Below are 19,651 nucleotides of genomic sequence, written 5' to 3' on the forward strand. Positions count from 1 at the left end.
AAGGCTTTTTGCGGATGATGTTATTCTGTATAGAGTAATAAATAAGTTACAAGATTGTGAACAACTGCAAAATGACCTCGATAATGTTGTGAGATGGACAGTAGGCAATGGTATGCTGATAAACGGGGTTAAAAGTCAGGTTGTGAGTTTCACAAATAGGAGAACTCCTCTCATTTTTAATTACTGTGTTGATGGGGTGAAAGTTCCTCTTGGGAATCATTGTAAGTATCTGGGTGTTAATATAAGGAAAGATCTTAATTGGGGTAATCACATAAATGGGATTGTAAATAAAGGATATAGATCTCTGCACATGGTTAGGAGGGTGTTTAGGGGTTGTAGTAAGGATGTAAAGGAGAGGGCATATAAGTCTCTGGTAAGACCCCAACTTGAGTATGGTTTCAGTGTATGGGACCCTCACCAGGATTACTTGATTCAAGAACTGGAAAAAATCCAAAGAAAAGGAGCTCGATTTGTTCTGGGTGATTTCCGGAAAAAGAGTAGCGTTACAAAAATGTTGCAAAGTTTGGGCTGGGAAGAACTGGGAGAAAGAAGACGAGCTGCCCGACTAAGTGGTATGTTACAGGTCATTATCCTCATGGTTGTTCCGTATTGGATGATGTTATTCACAGCAGTTATAATAAGAAGCATTTCTTGTCCACCTATTCAGTACAAATCTCCTTTATTGGTGTTTACACTTTCATACAATTAATTCTTCTAAGGGACATGTTTCATTCATATAAAGAGCATCTTCAGGCTTAATTTTTTAAAATCTTAAAATTGTGTTTCTGAACAGTTGTAAACATATTAAAAAGACTATAGTTAAAATTAAAATTACAGTAGTCTAAAAACCAAATTACATTACATCTAAAAGACAACATTAAAGCACTTCTAAAGACGTGTTAACATTAACAAGTAGCCTACTCTGGGGAAAAAAAAAGAAGTTAACAGTGTCAATGATTAAATTTTCATTTCTTGATATTTTTAAACTTCATTGAAATTGAAACTGTATTCCGGATCCAAATGGTCACCCTCATTGGAGGAAGGATGATTTTTTTTTTTTAATAAATCTCTCTCTCTGTGGAAAGACGAAAATTAAAATGCAACTTAAGTGACATGGTATTTCCAGAATTTAAGTTAAAATAGAGTGCCTGCTGAATTGTGAAAACACAATAATCCATATTGCTTTAAACATAACAGACAGGACGCAGAATGTGTGCAGGAGTCAAATGTGGGCACTATCTCTATGGAAGTAAAATGGTGTCCTGTCTCTTTCATGTGCATACTCATTGCCAAGTATTTTTTTTTTTCTGCGTTGAAATGCTCCATGTACTTCGTAAAAAAGCTTCTCCTAGTTTGTCCGTTATAAGAAAACCCTCATTCTGAGCATTTCAATCTATGAACTCCTAATTTCGAGTAATGATGGTTTCCCTGATTAATTTTGCCATGATTAAAAAATATAGTTTGATTCGTATTAGAAGTTCTAAAGGCTATGTTCATACCGTGTTTCTTGAACGTATTCGTGATTTGGTGAATCGTCGGGTTATTATACGTAAATAGTGCTTAGTGCATTGGCACTGCCAGTGGCTCCAAGTAGCCTACGCAGTGGCCTCCACGATATGCACTAGCCATGTGTCTTGGTGGGTGTGCTATTTACCAACTGTTGAGCCCAACTTAGCACACTGGGGTGAAACACTGGCAACCAGGAATGAGTTAGCTTAAAAATGTATAATGTCCGATAACGGACCACTTATATTGGTATTACCACAGAGATGTCAGAGCCTACTTGGATGAAAATCTACCTGGACGATGGATAGGTCAAAGAGGAGCTATTGAGTACCCACCACGGTCTCCAGACCTTACACCTCTTATTTTTTAATAATAATTTTTTACGTCACACTAACGATTTTTTTAATGGTTTTCGGAGATGCCAAGGGGCCAGAATATAGTCCCGCAACAGTTCTTTTACTTGCTGGTAAATCTACTGACACGAGGCTGACATATTTGAGTACCTTCAAATACCACCGGACTGAGCCCAGATCGAACCTGGCAAATTGGGGTCAGAGGGCCAGCACCTCAACTCTCTGAGCCACTCAGCCTGGCCTTACACCTCTTGACTTCTACCTATGGGCGACCTTGAAAAATGAAGTTAATCGACAGAAGCCAGCTGCACTGAATGAACTACGAGAAACCATCGAGGCATCCTGTGCAGCTATCACACTGGCAACACTGACAGCCGTAGTTTGGTTAGAAGTTCAGCGGAATTGACGTTGTTTGGCTGCTAATGGGGGTCACTTTGAACACACAAGATAACCTTCCCCTCCGTGCAAGAATTGTAACCGTATGCCATTTTGTTCCATTAATATTGACTATCAAGGAGTGTGTCTAAATTTTTCTGGACCCCTCTCGTACAATATCTCGTCATTATGTATAAATTCAACTGCAAACAGTATTAGAAGAATTGCGGCCCATATATATTAATGTAACTTTGTAGCATGGCTTCATTTTCAATAAACCATATATATTATGCAATGTCTGCTTCTAAATCCATATCTATAACGTAACATAGCTTCAAGTTGGCATATTGTTATGAAGAATACCTTACAATGGAGTTAGGTTACTGACTGCAGATGATCTCTTACAAACTTCTATAATAAACATTCCTCCTGTAGCAATAAAATGTGGAAGTTCTTTTCAAGGGCCATGAGGTTAATCTTAATGACATTCTACTATAATCAAGTCCAAAGTAATAGCAATCTGCAGCAATTTCAATGTACTCATTATCTTTTAAGAAGACTTAACTCTTCTCAAAATTATTCATGTTAGCAATTTCTGATTATCTCTGGGAGATTTAATCCTCCCCAAAATTGTTCCAATAAAATTATCCAGATGAAACTATCAGTTTCCTATTATCTCTTTCGAATTGTGCGTAAATATCATATTCTGCTTATGGTGACATTAAGTTATATGAAAATTAATAAACCTACTCCTGATTGGAAGAACTAAAAGAATTACAATGCAAACTATATTTTAAAAAAAGAAGAAAAAATAACAGACGTATCTTAATGTTGGCTTCACCCTCTTAAGTTGGATGTTGATTAACGGGCAATCATCTTGTTGACCATTCCATGCTGACTTAGTGGTCTGTGATAGTTTCCACTACATATTGGTCTTCCAATTTATCACACTCTATTGCATTGTCGTAGCACTGAAACTCTGAGAAACTTATCATCATACCAGTATACTTAGTCCGTTATTGGACATTATAATTTTTCCAGCTAACTCATTCCTGGCTGCCAGCGTTTCACCCCAGTGTGTAAATTTGGGCTCACCAGTTGGTAAATAGCATACCTATGAAGACGCGTGGCTAGTGCATACCATGGACCAACTATATTGGTATTATAAATTTACTCATATGGGATCAATACAGTATTTCAGGTTCTCTATGGGAATCAACATCTATATCATTGTTAACATAATTTTATACATGAAATAAATAACACAAGCTGCAGTTTTTATCTTGTGATATTCTGTTACAGTATTACTCCTCTTTTACACTTTTCAAGGGACCAAGGAATACTGGTGTAAAAAAAAAAAGGGTGGAAAGTGTAAATCATGGGAAACAACTTGTATAGGTATATATAAAAATGCCCTGGAAAAGGAGGTAAATGTTACACAAATGCATATTATTAATTTATGGAGTATTTCAATCTCAATCGATTTACTGTACTTACCTCAAATAAAGATCCATGTAAGTTAATTACTGTACTGTATTAACTGTTGACTACACTGCCTTTGTAATTCTGCTCATCCTTTGCCCAGGAGAAGGTTACCGGTAGGTGGTTAAAAATTTATGTAATATATTCTTTTAATATACAGTAGTTACTTTCTTAGAATGGCTGTAGAATTATCTAAGATGCAATATTTTCTCTGAATGAAACATTTTAATTGCTACTATTGTACCTGTATTTACAATATTAACACAAATTTATTCCAGATGGAAAACTACACAATCACTGCTTCCTACCAAAACAGTCCAGAATCGATCTCTGTTTACACTTTTTATTTCTTATGACCTCTATTTGTTTTTCGAGCTCATAAAGGTTATGAAAATTATTTTCACTCCCCTCTACAGATGACAGATACCTGTGTAAAACATCCACTACTGCACTTGCATCAGCAATGGTAGGCATCACTTCACGGTCTTCCTGTGCTTCATCACTGTCACTGGTGGGAGACTCGGCTGCTGTTTGCTCAGCAACCAACTCCTCCACACTTCTTTCCTCTGCAGTGGTCACAGAATCATCTACCCGAAGAAAATCTTAGTAGTGCAGTCTGACTGCAGCATTCTCCATACATCAGGTAGCAGTTTTCCTTCTTCTACTACTTCTCCTCTTTCTTCTCCTCCTCCTTCTCCTTCTGGCAGCTGAGATTCGGCATGATTCTTGAAAAATCCTGCTTTCAAGAAACAATTTGAGATGGTAGTCTGCTTCACGACTTTCCAAGACTTTGCAATGAAGTGAAGCACATACAGGATTGAAACTTTAAATGATGATGGATCCTTTCCAACATCCATAAGGAATAAAATTTGCTGCACCAGGTTCTTCCTATAAAGTGACTTAAAGGAGTGAATAACCTCTAAATCCATATATTGTAGCTTGCTTGTGCAGTTAGCAGGCAGAAATTCTAACTGCACGTTCCTCAAATTAACATCCATGGGATGTGCAGGACAACGGTCGGTGAAAAGAAGGATCTTTCTATTTTGCGCACCCATTTTTGAATCCAGAGTAATTAACTGCTGTTAGGAAAGATCAGAGGTCATCCAAGCTTTATGATTGGCATCGTAGGCAGTAGGTAATGGTTGTACATTCTTAAAGCAACAAGGCTTTTTAGATTTCCCTATCACATGGGGATGGAGCTGCTCAGAGCCATCATCATTGGCACCCAACATCACTGTGAGCCTCATCTTGCTGTGTTTCCCACCATGGCATTTATCTCCTTTGAATGCCAAAGTCTTGCTGGGCAACACACTGAAAAACAGTCCAGTTTCATATAGGTTAAAAATGTTCTTGGGTTCGTAATCCTTGGTCAGCTCCTGCAATCTTCTGTCGATCCATTCTTCCACAGTTTCATCACCTAACTGCATTAGATTCCCCACGAACACTTTTATAGGTTAGGTTATACCTTTTCCTAAATCGGTCAATTCAGCCATTGGACGCGCTGAAATTTTCAATGCCAAGAATGTTTGCCAGTTTAAACGCCTTTTCCCTTAAGAGCACACCATCAATTGGAATGCCTGCAGCTCTTAAAGTTTCAAACCAACTTTGTACAATATTTCCCATTTTCTCGTATTTGCAGTATGACGCATACTTCCTTTTCTTGGATTTTGGTCCACATTCTGAAGCACTTGATGTAATGCTTCCTCTGTTTTTCACAATTGTATTCAGCGTTGATACAGGAAGCTGCAATTCAGGTGCCAATGAAACACGTATTCCACAGTACGAATCAACCTTTTCTAATATCCAAACTTTCTCATGCATAGTGAAAGTTTTTCTTTCCTTCCTTTTTTCCATTATTAGCTGGAAAACAATAAAGCAATAACAAAGAAGGATTAACAAATACACACGGCGGGAAAGGAAGATCACGACAATTCACTTTGATCGCTCGACTCGCATACAAGAACAAAAAACATAACAAATAACAAAAATAAATGTGACGAATCAGTGACAGCAACTTTAACAACTCCAACAACAAACGCAAGTGTAAAACAATAACCGTGAAATAACAAACTCGGGCAAGACAAACACTGAATCACTTGATAATGTCTCCTTCTTGTGGCTTATACTGTACTTAGTAATAAAGCAAAACACCTGATATCTCCTTCTTATTCTTCTGCTTTGAGGGTTTGTTGGGCTCTGCATTTTGCCATTACCCAGATACTGTATGTGCGGTATTATACATGTTTTTGATTTCTATTGGGTGTTTGTTTACTTGCATTCAAAAGTCATAGGATTATGGTGGAAAGTTTGTGTGTGTGAGATTTAGGCTGCGTGCACACCGAGCGCGCTTCGCATAGTGTGTCGCGTGTAGCGTGATATGCTATGCATAGCGTAAGGCGTGCTTGCTGTTCACACCGAAAACTCTACGCCGTGTTCTCAGCTTAGTTTAGCGCAAGGCGTTTTAGGGTGTTCATAAACTAATGCCGTTGTCCAAGTACACTAGAAACAGTTGAAAATTAGAAAGAAGAATTGAAAGTGGGTTCAATGAAATTAATGAAGAATGAATTACTTTCGGAGAATTTTGTACGGAGATGCAAGATTTTATCGCGATAAATTTTATGATTACTTAAGAGTGACAAAAAATACTTTTGCCCTTCTAAACCCTGCAACTGAAATGTGGCGACAAGTAGCAGAGAAGTATTGAGAAAAATTCAATTTTCCAAATTGTCTAGGAGCACCGGGCAGCAAACACGTGGAAATTAAATTTCCGGCTAAATTACGCTCTTTATATAATAATTATAAATAGTACTTTGCAATATTGTTACAATTAGCATACACAATTTTTCATCGTAACAAAGGTGGAGAAAATGTGTGACAAATATAATTCATAAACAGAAATATTTACTTCCAAGCCCACTACTAGCCTGCAGAGTGATATTCTTCACGTTACCACCCTCCATTGGCAAAATTATAAGCCGATATGACAGAGTTTGAGAGATTCTATGCACTTTGTCACAAAGTGTCCGGCTACATGGCTAAATGGTCACCGTACTGGCATTTGGTCACAGGAGTTCCGGGTTCGATTCCCGGCAGAGTCGGGAATTGTATCATAATTAGTCAATTCCATTGGCACGGGCCTGGGTTGTATTTGTGTATTCATAATCATTTCATCCTCATCACGACGCAGGTCACCTACTGGCATCAATTCAAAAGACCTGCACCTGGCAAGCCGAACTTCTCCTCGGACACTTCCGACACTAAAATCCATACGCAATTTCATCCTGTCACAATGTTAAGCCCAGTGAAGTGTGACGGTAGAAGTAATATTACTGTATGTGTTTACTGTAGGAATGCGGTAAAACTGTTTTAGATACTTAAGTCCACTTATTTTGCAAAACAATTACATTTTTATAGTTTTTGTGTGTTGGGTTCCATATTTCTTCTTTTTGAAACACTGCATGAATAATTTCTTTTTCCATAGCTTCAGAACCAGCTAGGTAACGCTAAGCAATTAACCAACACTGTGCGTTGTCTGGCGCTTCGCTTAGCTGTAAGGTAGGCGTTCAGCGCAGCAAAGCGCGGACGGTGTGAACACCTAGCTTAGGAAAAAAGCACTGGTTAAGCTTAGCGTGACGCTTAGCGTTGAGCAACACGCGACACACTATGCGAAGCGCGCTCGGTGTGCACGCGGACTTAGAGAGTTAATTCAACTCGTTGTCTGATTTGAAAATAAGGTTTAGGACATTGTGGAAAACACCTGATATCAAAGAATGCGTTGCGTTTGTTAAGTGGAAGTTCAATACTGAGAGTTCTAAGAGTTATTATAGACCATGGTTGTTTGATTTGGTTGTCATACCATGGTTACTCAAAGCGTTTTAGGTTAGCTGCGACACCATTTTACCTCAAATTTTTTTCTCTTACATCAGCTGACTATCACATAAAGTATCACTCACTTCAGTGCTGTTTCCAGTTTGATAGTTCCCACTCATATGATTTCTTACAATTCAAAATAATTCTTATGTTTGATAATTCTCTGCATAATTGCTTTAATCATGTTTTCCTTGATTTGAGAAGGCAAGAGTCTTATAAACGCTTCTAAATAACTATGCATTAAATGGCGGGAAGCATAAAATGTCGCAAACGTAAATTTGAGGATTTTAATACATTGTGAGCATAGGAAATCTCAGGGGACCAACAAAAAATGTTGTAAAAGACGGGAAAACGTAAAAGCCGGGAATGTAAATGCGGGGTAATACTGTAGTATATTCGCACATTGAAGTACAATAAACCAACTTTCAACAACACTAGAATTGCTTTGCAGTTATAAGACAACTTTCCTGTGGTTGTTCTCTTTGTGTGTAGCTTCGTAAATCACTTTCCCAGTAGCTTGCATTCCAAAGCAACGTTAATTATTACTCATATTTGTAGTAGAATAAAATAATTCATTCTTTAATAAAATGTTTAATATGTTAAGATTGTTCATATTTGTAATTGGCTCCACAGCTTACATCAGCTGACTATCCCATAATGTATCACTCACTTCAGTGCTGTTTCCAGTTTGATAGTTCCCACTCATATGATTTCTTACAATTCAAAATCGTTCTTATGTTCGATAATTCTCTGCATAATTGCTTTAATCATGTTTTCCTTTGAGAAGGCAAGAGTCTTATAAACGCTTCTAAATAACTATGCATTAAATTGAGTAGATTGTCACCAAAGAATACTCGCTGTTAGACTCCTTGTTCCACAATCTAATTTTCCTTATAATGCAACTATTAGGTGTCAGCTATTTTCTTGGACCTGATCATGAAATATGAAAAATGCAACTATTAGGTGTCAGCTATTTTCTTGGACCTGATCATGAAATGTGAAATGACTCGATATATACTATATTGCACTATTTCTTCAAGGGTTATACAATTATTATGGAAATTAATCTGGCATTATATATGAAATGTGCTGTATTATTTGAGCTCTAAAATACTCTTGACCATATACATTTTGGAACTGAAATTTGAAGTCTAATGCACTAAGAAAATTTTCAAAACCGAAACTATATTACAGTCGCAATGTACATAAAGAGAGTATAAATACACTGATAAGCAATTGAATTAGAGATAGCTGCCGTTTTGGCAAGACAGCGCTGTGGTCGGTCCAGTGAATGTAATAATTTGGTGTGGTATGTGACTGTGATGTCATCAGACTTTGTACTGTCCTTGCGAGTAACAAGTGAGCATAGAATGGGTAAGATATGAGATATCAGCATGTTTGATCACGGCCTGATTGTCTGTGTCATACATATGGGCTATTCCATCTCTGAAGTTTTGCGGGCAGTGGGCCTTCCATGAACCACTATGTCCAGAGTGTACCACAAGTATGTAGATTTGGGCAAAGCCACTATCACTATCATGTTGTTTTCAGGGGTCTCCATCGACTGACTTGGATGGTAATTGCGGATAGGTGGGTCACAGTGCAACAGATTACTAATGAATTATGAGCAGCCTTACCATCCAGGGCCACTTCCTTGCAATGAGGTACAGAGGCTACTGTCCCATTTGGGTACTACTGTTCACCACCAAGGGCACATGGGCACTGGAACACCACCATTGAATTCTCAAAGCATAGAGAAAAATCACATGGTACCAGTGGTACCAGTTTGCACATGCTGTGGCAGAGTATTAGTGCGTCACTCTCTTGTCAGCAGTGTACAGTTCAATCCGGAGGGGCTTGTATCATTGTATTGGAATTGTTCAGATGGGATGAAATGGGTCCCATGTTACATTTGACAATATCCTTCACAGACAAATGATACAGGAACCTGCTGTCAGATCATGTCCACCCATTTATTCACATCCAGCATACTGCAGGAAACCTGTATATACAATAAGACAGTGAACTATCCAGCTGCTCCCAAATTGTGGTTGATTAGTTCGATGAAGACTCCATGGACATGAGGATTCTTGCCTGTCCCTAAGGTCATCCACCTCAGTCCTGTTGAGCACATTGAGGATGCTGACAAGAGAGATGTATATGCTGGTGACCCTGCTTCAAACAATCTGTGTGCATTACAGGAGGTTGTGCAGTGGTCATGCAACAGTTTGACTTCCTACACTTCCAGTATATAGTGGGGCCCCTGTCATGCTGTATTGCTGTTATTATAGGAGTAAAAGGGAGTGCTACATGCAGCTAGCCAGATATTTCTAATTCAATTGTCCATCAGTGTATTTCAGTGTTGTATCTTTATTGGTTCTAGTACTGATGATGATCGATGATAATAACCACTTCATAAGATGGATGATATAGATGTTACTTGTATCTTGACAGCATGTGTCAGCTTCTGAGGTGCTTGTTCCTTCTGCTATGATGCTAGTCTTGAGCATTTTGCATTCCCAAATTGTCTCTCCCCATACCGCACCAGTTCATCAACTTCCTCGCAGCAAGTTACGTCGTGTGAAGCGCACTAAGAGGAGAGTACCTGTAGCGTCACGCTCTCGCACCGGAGCTGGTAAGTCTGAGAATATATTGCAGCCAAATGGCCATAATTGTTATAAAATACATCTTATGTATTAACATTATATTAACACCAAAAATATCGCTCAGAAATTCATTGTTTTTTTAATATTCTCTACTGTAGTCACACAATGTTTTGATTCTTTTGGAACACTTAACAAAATGGTAAGTTACACAAGTTTTTGCACAAAGTACACACATTGATCACTGGTTCATGAAACCCAGCTCGCATACCCACCTTATGGTGAAATCTGTGCACTGCCAATCTTGTTATTGCACTTCTCATCTGGACAATGTCCAGTTCTGTATACATGGCATCCATGGCATAGAAATCACTCTTTGTTTTCTGCTTCACCCCTCTGATATTCAACAGCTCTTGCTCTTGTCTAATAGATGGTAGTTGCACTGTTATTAACTCTATTAAGAAAGGTTCTTGCACAAGAACACATGCTAGTTTCGAAGGAGACTTTTTAATATGCCCTGCATTCTTTTTAAGTATCTGGCTTTTATTCTTTTTATGGTTTTCAGGTGTGTTATTGTAAGTTGGTCCCATATTAAATTTATTCCGTAGGGGATTACCGGTACTACTTTGGCATGGAATAGGAGCATATCTTTTCTTATGGATAATAGCATCCAGATGTAACTGTTTTTGGAAATACATTTAACGAGTGTTTAGTGAAATTTTTTTATAGATCTTACGATTATGTTTTAGAAGTTTTAAAATATCTATGAACTTTTTGTTTCTATAAAATTTTGATGATATACTGCATTCAGATGTATGAAAATTGAATATTGTCATATTATACTTTTGTGCGTAAGAATTTAATTTGTTTTTGTATTACTCCTTACCAAGCATTTCTAAAAACTTCATTTATGAAGGTTAAAGGGCAATCCATCCACCCACCTATCCCATCAGTCTGTCTGTTGCCAAAGATGTTCATGGTACAATTTTAAAAAGAACCTCCACTCACCCATCCCATCCATCCGTCCGTTCATCCATCCGACTTTATTGAGATTACATAAAATCAGCTTCATGGTCCGTATCGCACTTCAATAGATTCACAATTAAGTATTTATTTATTTTCCACCTAGTCGATACAGTGATTGCTTAAGGCAATTTTTAATGGTCAAAAGTGGTACATGTCAATTTTATATATTTTTCATCTAAACAGTGTTATGTGGCTGAAGATGTTGATAATATACGAAACATGTACCACTTTTGACCATTAAAAATTGCCTTAAGCAATCATTGTATCGACTAGGTGGAAAATAAATAAATACTTAATTGTGAATGTATTGAGATTGTTAACTGTGTTTTATTGAGGAGTTTATATTGAAGCTTGACCGAATGCTTTTGTCTAGCGTCAACTTTGAAAGTTAGATCACATAATTGGTATTGGGTAGGAGTTTGGTTGTTCAGTATTTGTCAGTGATCACTGACTTTGGGGATGAAGCCATGTTAGTTCTTCATTAAAATTCCATAATCTTCAAGGTAATGAAGATGGCACTTGGCTATCGAGAGTTTTGTCACTTGTACATAAGTCGAGAAGATGAAGTGATAGGATCTATAATACATCTGTGATCTTCTATGAAATGGGAGTGATACTAACTTCTTTTGACTTATTAGGAACAATTTCTGAGCTTGTCAAACAGTTGGCGAGGGTGACTGGAGGTCAGTTGATAGCAATGATTAAGAAATGCAGTGCTGTAGACAGCATTCTCAAGCTTGGTCACTGCCCTCTGAAGCAGTTCTTGAAAGCAGTATGGCACTCTTCTGTATTGCTGTCTAGATCAGTGCTGTTATTAGATTATCAGTATGTATGTATGTATGTATGTATGTAAAGAGATCAGAACATTAAAACCCCAGTTCTTCTGAGCCTCATATTAAATTTATTTAGCATGGAATAGAAGCATATCTTTTTTTATGGATAAATTATTTTTATTTCTGCTTCCCAGTTTCATTAAGAGGGTGGGCATCAATGCTTATTTGGTGCAGGAAGTGTAGGATAAGGAGAATGCTGGATAAGGACAGAAGAAGAGAAGGGACATTAGATAAAAATGAATACAGTGATAAACGACTAGAACTAGGAGCACAGGACAAACGGAAGGTGAAAAGAATAAAAGATGGCCAATATAAGTATTGGTACAAACAAGTGTCACATTAAGTCATTAAAGAGATAGGAACATGAAAAGAAATGTGTACTGTAATAGGATAAATACAATTTTGTGTGATTAGATTTGAAACACTGGAAGTTAAGAAGTTACAGCATCTTTGGTAGATAATATTGGTTTACTCTGAAATTATACTGGCTATCATTCTTATCGCTTAAAGGAGCAGTCCTTTCTAAAATCACTCATCAGAATGGCTGCCTGAAAGAAATAGAAACAAATTGCAAGAATACTGGTTTATTGTCCTAACGAGATGTAATTACAAAAAGGGGAAATTCAGAGTTAAATATGCATGACGTCACTTACCCACTTGCTGTCAGCCATATACTGTACATAGTGGAGGTGTTTCATTGTGCATTCAAGTGCAAAAATCATACCAGTCAGACACAATTGGCTTATAAAATTGTACTAATATTTGCATAATACTCATCTTCCTAAATAACAAATAACTTAAGGCTTAGTAGAACATCCTCAACAGCTCGTACTGTGTGATAAATTCAATCAGGTTCAGGGAACTTGTTTCTTATCTGATTTACTACAAAATGGTATAACATCATTTTTTTTAACCCTTTCCCTGCAAAGCTAAAATGCTCTAGTACTGCTAAAACTGCCAACCTAAATTATGGCAAAATATAAGGTCTTACTGGAAATTTTGTACTCACCTCAGTTTTGAAGCTATATAGATGATTTTTTAAAAATGATTCATGATATATTCTGTGATTTACCTTATTGGTGCTTATGTCTTTACATTAAAAAAATTAATGAATTATTAATTTCCACTTTCTGTAATTAATTTTGTAAATTTGAATTGGTATTTGGCATAGTAATTATTTCATATACTTGTTAATGTCACTATGGTTCATGTTTGTGGGTTAATGTAGTCACGTCCTAGTTCGTGAACCATGGGCAATGGCTGAGTGGCCTAGTAAGTGGTCCTGAGAGTCGGGATACCAGTTGCTATGGAATGAGAGTGGGCATCTCGGACATATTCGAGTCATGGCCCTCCTTGTGCTCAGGTGGCTAGGACTAAACAATTCACCGGTGGTCCATAACCTTACAAGTTACAAGTAACTATTCTCCATAACCTGTTAAAGGAGAGATCCTCACTTGGACTATGTGCAAGTAGGGTAGCATCCTGCTTCATGAATTTACCGAGCTCAGAACATTTTAAGCAAGCCTCGGACCTATGGGAGTAACGGATTCCTACTCCTATTTGACAGGTGAGGGACTCCTTGGAAACAACTTGGCGAACAAAACCGAATTCGATGGGGAGATATCAATATTAGGCCTAATGGGGTTATGGAAGAAAGAAAGTAGAACTGGCCAAGTCAGCAAACAGGATGCATCTGGATGTGCTAGGAGTAAGTGATATTTGGGTAAGAGGAGATAACGAGGAAAAGATAGGAGATTATAAAGTGTACTTGACGGGTGTTAGAAAGGGAAGGGCAGAGTCTGGGGTAGGGCTTTTTATCAGGAATACCATTGCACGCAACATAATTTCTGTTAGGCACGTAAATGAGCGAATGATGTGGGTAGATTTGTCAGTTGGAGGAATTAGGACTAGAATTGTGTCCGTGTATTCACCATGTGAGGGTGCAGATGAGGATGAAGTTGACAAGTTTTATGAAGCATTGAGTGACATCGTGGTCAGGGTCAACAGCAAGGATAGAATAGTGCTAATGGGCGATTTCAGTGCAAGGTTGGGAATAGAACTGAAGGATACAAAAGGGTGAAAGGGTGAAGCTAATGGGAATGGGAAGCGTTTGCTGGACTTCTGTGCTAGTATGGGTTTAGCTGTTACGAATACATTCTTCAAGCATAAGGCTATTCACCACTACACATGGGAGGCTAGGGGTACCAGATCCATAATAGACTATATTTTAACAGACTTCGAATTCAGGAAATCTGTTAGGAATGTACAAGTTTTCTGCGGATTTTTCGATGATACAGACCACTATCTGATCTGTAGTGAACTAAGTATCTCTAGGCCTAGGGTAGAGAAAGTGAAATCTGTCTGCAAACGAATAAGGGTAGAAAATCTCCAGGACGAGGAAATTAGACAGAAGTACATGGATATGATTAGTGAGAAGTTTCAAACAGTAGACAGTAAGCAGGTTCAGGATATAGAAAGTGAATGGGTGGCATATAGGGATACTGTAGTAGAAACAGCAAGGGAATGCTTAGGAACAACTGTGTGTAAAGATGGGAAAAGGCGAACATCATGGTGGAATGATGAAGTGAGAGCAGCTTGTAAACGTAAAAAGAAGGCTTATCAGAAATGGCTCCAAGCAAGGGCAGAGGCAGACAGGGATTTGTATGTAGATGAAAGAAACAGAGCGAAACAAATAGTTGTTGAATCCAAAAAGAAGTCATGGGAAATTTTTGGTAACAACCTGGAAGGGCTGGGTCAAGCAGCAGGGAAACCCTTCTGGACAGTAATAAAACATCTTAGGAAGGGAGGGAAAAAGGAAATGAACAGTGTTTTGAGTAATTCAGGTGAACTCTTAATAGATCCTAGAGAATCACTGGAGAGGTGGAGGCAATATTTTGAACATTTTCTCCATGTTAAAGGAAATCATCCTGGTGGTGTTGCGAACAGCCAGGCTCATGGGGAGGAGGAAAATGATGTTGGTGAAATTATGCTTGAGGAAGTGGAAAGGATTGTAAATAAACTCCATTGGGCAGCAGGGATAGATGAAATTAGATGTGAAATGGTGAAGTATAGTGGGAAGGCAGGGATGAAATGGCTTCATAGAGTAGTAAAATTAGCATGGAGTGTTGGTAAGGTACCTTCAGATTGGACAAAATCAGTAATTGTACCTATCTATAAGCAAGGGAACAGGAAGGATTGCAACAATTATCGAGGTATCTCTTTGATTATTATACCAGGCAAAGTATTCACTGGCATCTTGGAAGGGAGGGTGCGATCAGTCGTTGAGAGGAAGTTGGATGAAAACCAGTGTGGTTTCAGACCACAGAAAGGCTGTCAGGATCAGATTTTCAGTATGTGCCAGGTAATTGAAAAATGCTAGAGAGGAATAGGCAGTTGTGTTTATGTTTTGTAGATCTAGAGAAAGCATATGACAGGGTACCAAGGGAAAAGATGTTCGCCATACTGGGGGACTATGGAATTAAAGGTAGATTATTAAAATCAATCAAAGGCATTTATTTTGACAATTGGGCTTCCGTGAGAATCAATGATAGAATGAGTTCTTGGTTCAGGGTACTTACAGGGGTTAGACAAGGCTGTAATCTTTCACCTTTGCTGTTCGTAGTTTACATGGATCATCTGCTGAAAGGTACCTATAAAATGGCTGGGAGGGATTCAGTTAGGTGGAAATGTAGTAAGCAGTCTGGCCTATGCTGACGACTTGGTCTTAATGGCAGATTGTGCTGAAAGCCTGCAGTCTAATATCTTGGAACTTGAAAATAGGTGCAATGAGTATGGTATGAAAATTAGCCTCTCGAAGACTAAATTGATGTCAGTAGGTAAGAAATTCAACAGAATTGAATGTCAGATTGGCGATACAAAGCTAGAACAGGTCGATAATTTCAAATATTTAGGTTGTGTGTTCTCCCAGGATGGTAATATGGTAAGTGAGATTGAATCAAGGTGTCGTAAAGCTAATGCACTGTGCTCGCAGTTGTGATCAACAGTATTCTGTAAGAAGGAAGTGAGCTCCCAGACTAAACTATCTTTACATCGGTCTGTTTTCAGACCAACTTTGCTTTACGGGAGCAAAAGCTGGGTGGACTCAGGATATCTTATTCATAAGTTAGAAGTAACAGACATGAAAGTAGCAAGAATGATTGCTGGTACAAACAGGTGAGAACAATGGCAGGAGGGTACTCGGAATGAGGAGATAAAGGCTAATTTAGGAATGAACTCGATGGATGGAGCTGTATGCATAAACCGGCTTTGGTGGTGGGGTCATGTGAGGCGAATGGAGGAGGATAAGTTACCTAGGAGAATAATGGACTCTACTATGGAGGGTAAGAGAAGTAGAGGTAGACCAAGACGACGATGGTCAGACTCGGTTTCTAACGATTTAAAGATAAGAGGTATAGAACTAAATGAGGCCACAACACTAGTTGCAAATCGAGGATTGTGGCGACGTTTAGTAAATTCACAGAGGCTTGCAGACTGAACGCTGAAAGGCATAAGTCTATAATGATAATGTATGTATGTATGTATGTATGTATGTAATGTTAATGTCACTGTTAGAATCACTAAACCGTGTTGTCTTTTAATGTTAAAAGTTTTAAATTTCAGTGTTTAAAAATGTCCAAATGATTTTAGTTTCTGAAATTGAATATTGAGTTTAGGTTCTTCATCGCGATGACATGCATTTTGCTGGTTAATATTAAAATAATTGTCATCTTCACTTTCGAAAGTAGTGGTATCAAATGCGGTAGAGACAATATGTGACACTCATTGAGATATCGAGGGACAGCTATTAGAGCTTTCTCTAGCGGATAGACCTGAGAACTACTGATTCTGTCATAAGAGCACGTGTATTTGTGTGTGAAGTTTTTGGTGTTATTTATGTGTTTTAAGTGAGTTGACATAATTAAATAGTTGATATCTCCTCTCAACATAAGGGGAAAGGTATGTGCTGTGTTTGGCTGCAGTAACTATGAAGTAGAGAGGAATGCGCGGTCTTTCTTCAGTTTCCCTCGTGACAAGAAAATGTAAGTAATATTGTGTTTGCATATATATTCTTCCAGTGACAAAGAGAGATTTTTATAGTACTTCATAATCTTCTGACCTGCTCGACCCATATTTTAACGGGCTTAAAATATAATGTGCATGTTTTATTGTATAGTGCAGCAGTTAACCTTCAATACCGATGTGTTGTTGTAGATGTGATCTGTGGGTTTGATTTAATTCAGGAAAATACATATGCATATGAGTGTGGCTGGTTGTGTTCCAAGTTACCCCATTTGGAATGCCGTAATGCGTTGTCAAGCACTGAAGAAAATATGGGTGATTTAAGAAATGTACATATTTTGTTGAAACAGTATGATGCAAATTTGCTTTACCCTAATGTAATGGCATTATGGCAAGTATTGCTTACAGGTTAAGTTTGAATGTTTTTGACGCTAAATTTAGAGATTTTCTTCCTGGTAGTAGGCTTCAAGTTAAAAGGAAAATTGTCCAGCTCTTAAATGTAAATTCATTGAATCATGTGTGTAAGGAATGTGTTGATATTTTTGTTGACAAGTGTTTTAATATGATACAATGCTTTTAAATGAGAAAAAAGACAAATCTAACTGTAAAAGTTCAGGCAGCAATGCTAAAGCAAAAAAAGTAATGCATAAATGAAAGATCAAGCCATTTCACAGCAGTCCATTTCACATTTTGTTTATATGTCTAATTTCAGTCTTTGAATAATAACCTTTTAAATAATTCTTCACTCATTTATCCAGAATTGCTTTAGCAACTTCGAAGTTAACATCTCAATAACACTTTTTTTCAAGACGTAATTTATTTATCCATTTTCGTATATGCATTTGCATTGATATTTGAATTTAGCGCTGCTGGAAATGAAGTAGAGTCTAAGAATGGAGTAGGATTTTTAATACATAGACAATAGATGCTTGTAGTGAAGTTGAGTTTGTTAGTGAAAGGATAATTTTATCTGTGAACTTAGGAGGGAAAAAGTACAATGTGATCCAAGTCTATGCTCCACAGGTAGGATGCTCAAAAGAGGAAAAGGCCAACTTCCTTAATAACTTGGAAGAACACACGGAGTATGACAATCTTATTATAATGGGTGATTTTAATTCACAAGTTGGCTCACAATGAACAGGATATGAATCCATACTGGCCCCTCACGGAATGGGAAACAGAAATGAAGAGGGAGAATATATGCTAGATCTATTTATGAGAAACAACCTGATAGTTAGTAACATTTGGTTCAAGAAAAGAGACTCCCATAAAATCACAAGATTTAGCTGGGATGATAAAATAGGTACAGTAATAGATTATATTCTGATAGATCAAAATGTATGGAAAAATGTCAATGATGTTAAGGTCATTCCAAGTGAAGACCTTGGTAGAGACCATAGACTGTTGGTTGCCGTTATTGCAGAGAAAATACCTCCCAAAGTCTGTAACAAGAGAGTCCCAAAAATAAAAAAATCTTGGCGACTAACCAAGCCAAGTGTAAAAGGAAGAATTCAGGGAAGGTGTCCGCAGGTTGTTGCCAAGAGAAGAACTGAAATTGGTAGATGAAGAATGGGATACTCTAAAGAAGGTTGTGGTTGGTACAGCAGAAAAAGTTTGTGGACAACAGAGTCAAATAAGAAAACCTGGTGGAATGATGATATTAAAAAGGCTATCAATGACAGAAACCATGCAAGAAGATCCTTACATCAAGCAAGAATGTGGGGAGATCAACATGAAATAGAGGAGAAGCTGTCACTTTACAGAAATAAAAAATTACATGCCAAACAGTTGGTTGTAGCTGAAAAGCGGAAATGCAAGGAAGATCTGGCTACCAAAATAACGCAGGATGGAAATAAGAAACTGTTATACAGTATTGTTAAGAATAGAAGAACTCTAAATGAATCTATCCAATCTGTAGAACTTCCTAATGGTGAGGTGACTAGGGATAAGACCAAAATATTACAGGAGTTCCAAAGGCACTTTGAAACTCTGCTGAACTGTTATGAAAATGTCACCCCATTAGATGGCAAACTTTATGATTTTGGCAGCACAAATACCACTAATCTGACATGGTTGAAAGTAAAGACAGCAATATCTAAGCTGAAAAACAACACATCAACTGGATCAGAATAATTAAGTGTTGAGATGATCAAAGCACTCGGAGAGGTAGGACAACAGTGGATGTACAGGGTACTAAATAAAATCTGGAAAGAGAATGTAATACCCAATGATTGGAAGCAAGGAGTCATCATCCCATTGTTGAAAAAAGGTGATAGAAAGAAATGTACCAACTACAGAGGTATAACTCTGCTGTCACATGGCCTCAAAATCTATGAATTCATCCTTGGGAGCAGGATTAGAAAATATGTTGAACCTACACTTGAGGAGGAACAACATGGATTCACACCTCATAGATCAACTATAGACCTCATTTTGCCACCAGAATGCTCTATGAGAAGTATTGGGAGAAAGGTAAAACACTTATAACTGTTTTTCTGGACATCAAGAAAGCGTATGACCATGTTCCATGCAGGCATATATGAGAAAGTTTGAGACATAAGAAAGGGCCCAATGACATCATAGC

At 37.8% G+C, this 19,651-nt stretch overlaps 1 protein-coding gene across 2 annotated transcripts in view; it reads left to right on the top strand.

The window, feature by feature from the left end:
* phtf (putative homeodomain transcription factor) overlaps window positions 1–19,651 on the top strand; it is a 203,857-nt gene that overhangs the window by 43,327 nt on the left and 140,879 nt on the right. For both annotated transcript variants that reach the window (XM_067138331.2, XM_067138332.2), the window contains exon 4: window positions 10,041–10,221. In XM_067138331.2, the coding sequence (XP_066994432.1) occupies window positions 10,041–10,221 (181 nt within the window). The remainder of the gene's footprint in view (window positions 1–10,040; window positions 10,222–19,651) is intronic.

Source organism: Anabrus simplex, chromosome 1 (assembly GCF_040414725.1).
Source record: "Anabrus simplex isolate iqAnaSimp1 chromosome 1, ASM4041472v1, whole genome shotgun sequence".
Classification (NCBI taxonomy): domain Eukaryota; kingdom Metazoa; phylum Arthropoda; class Insecta; order Orthoptera; family Tettigoniidae; genus Anabrus; species Anabrus simplex.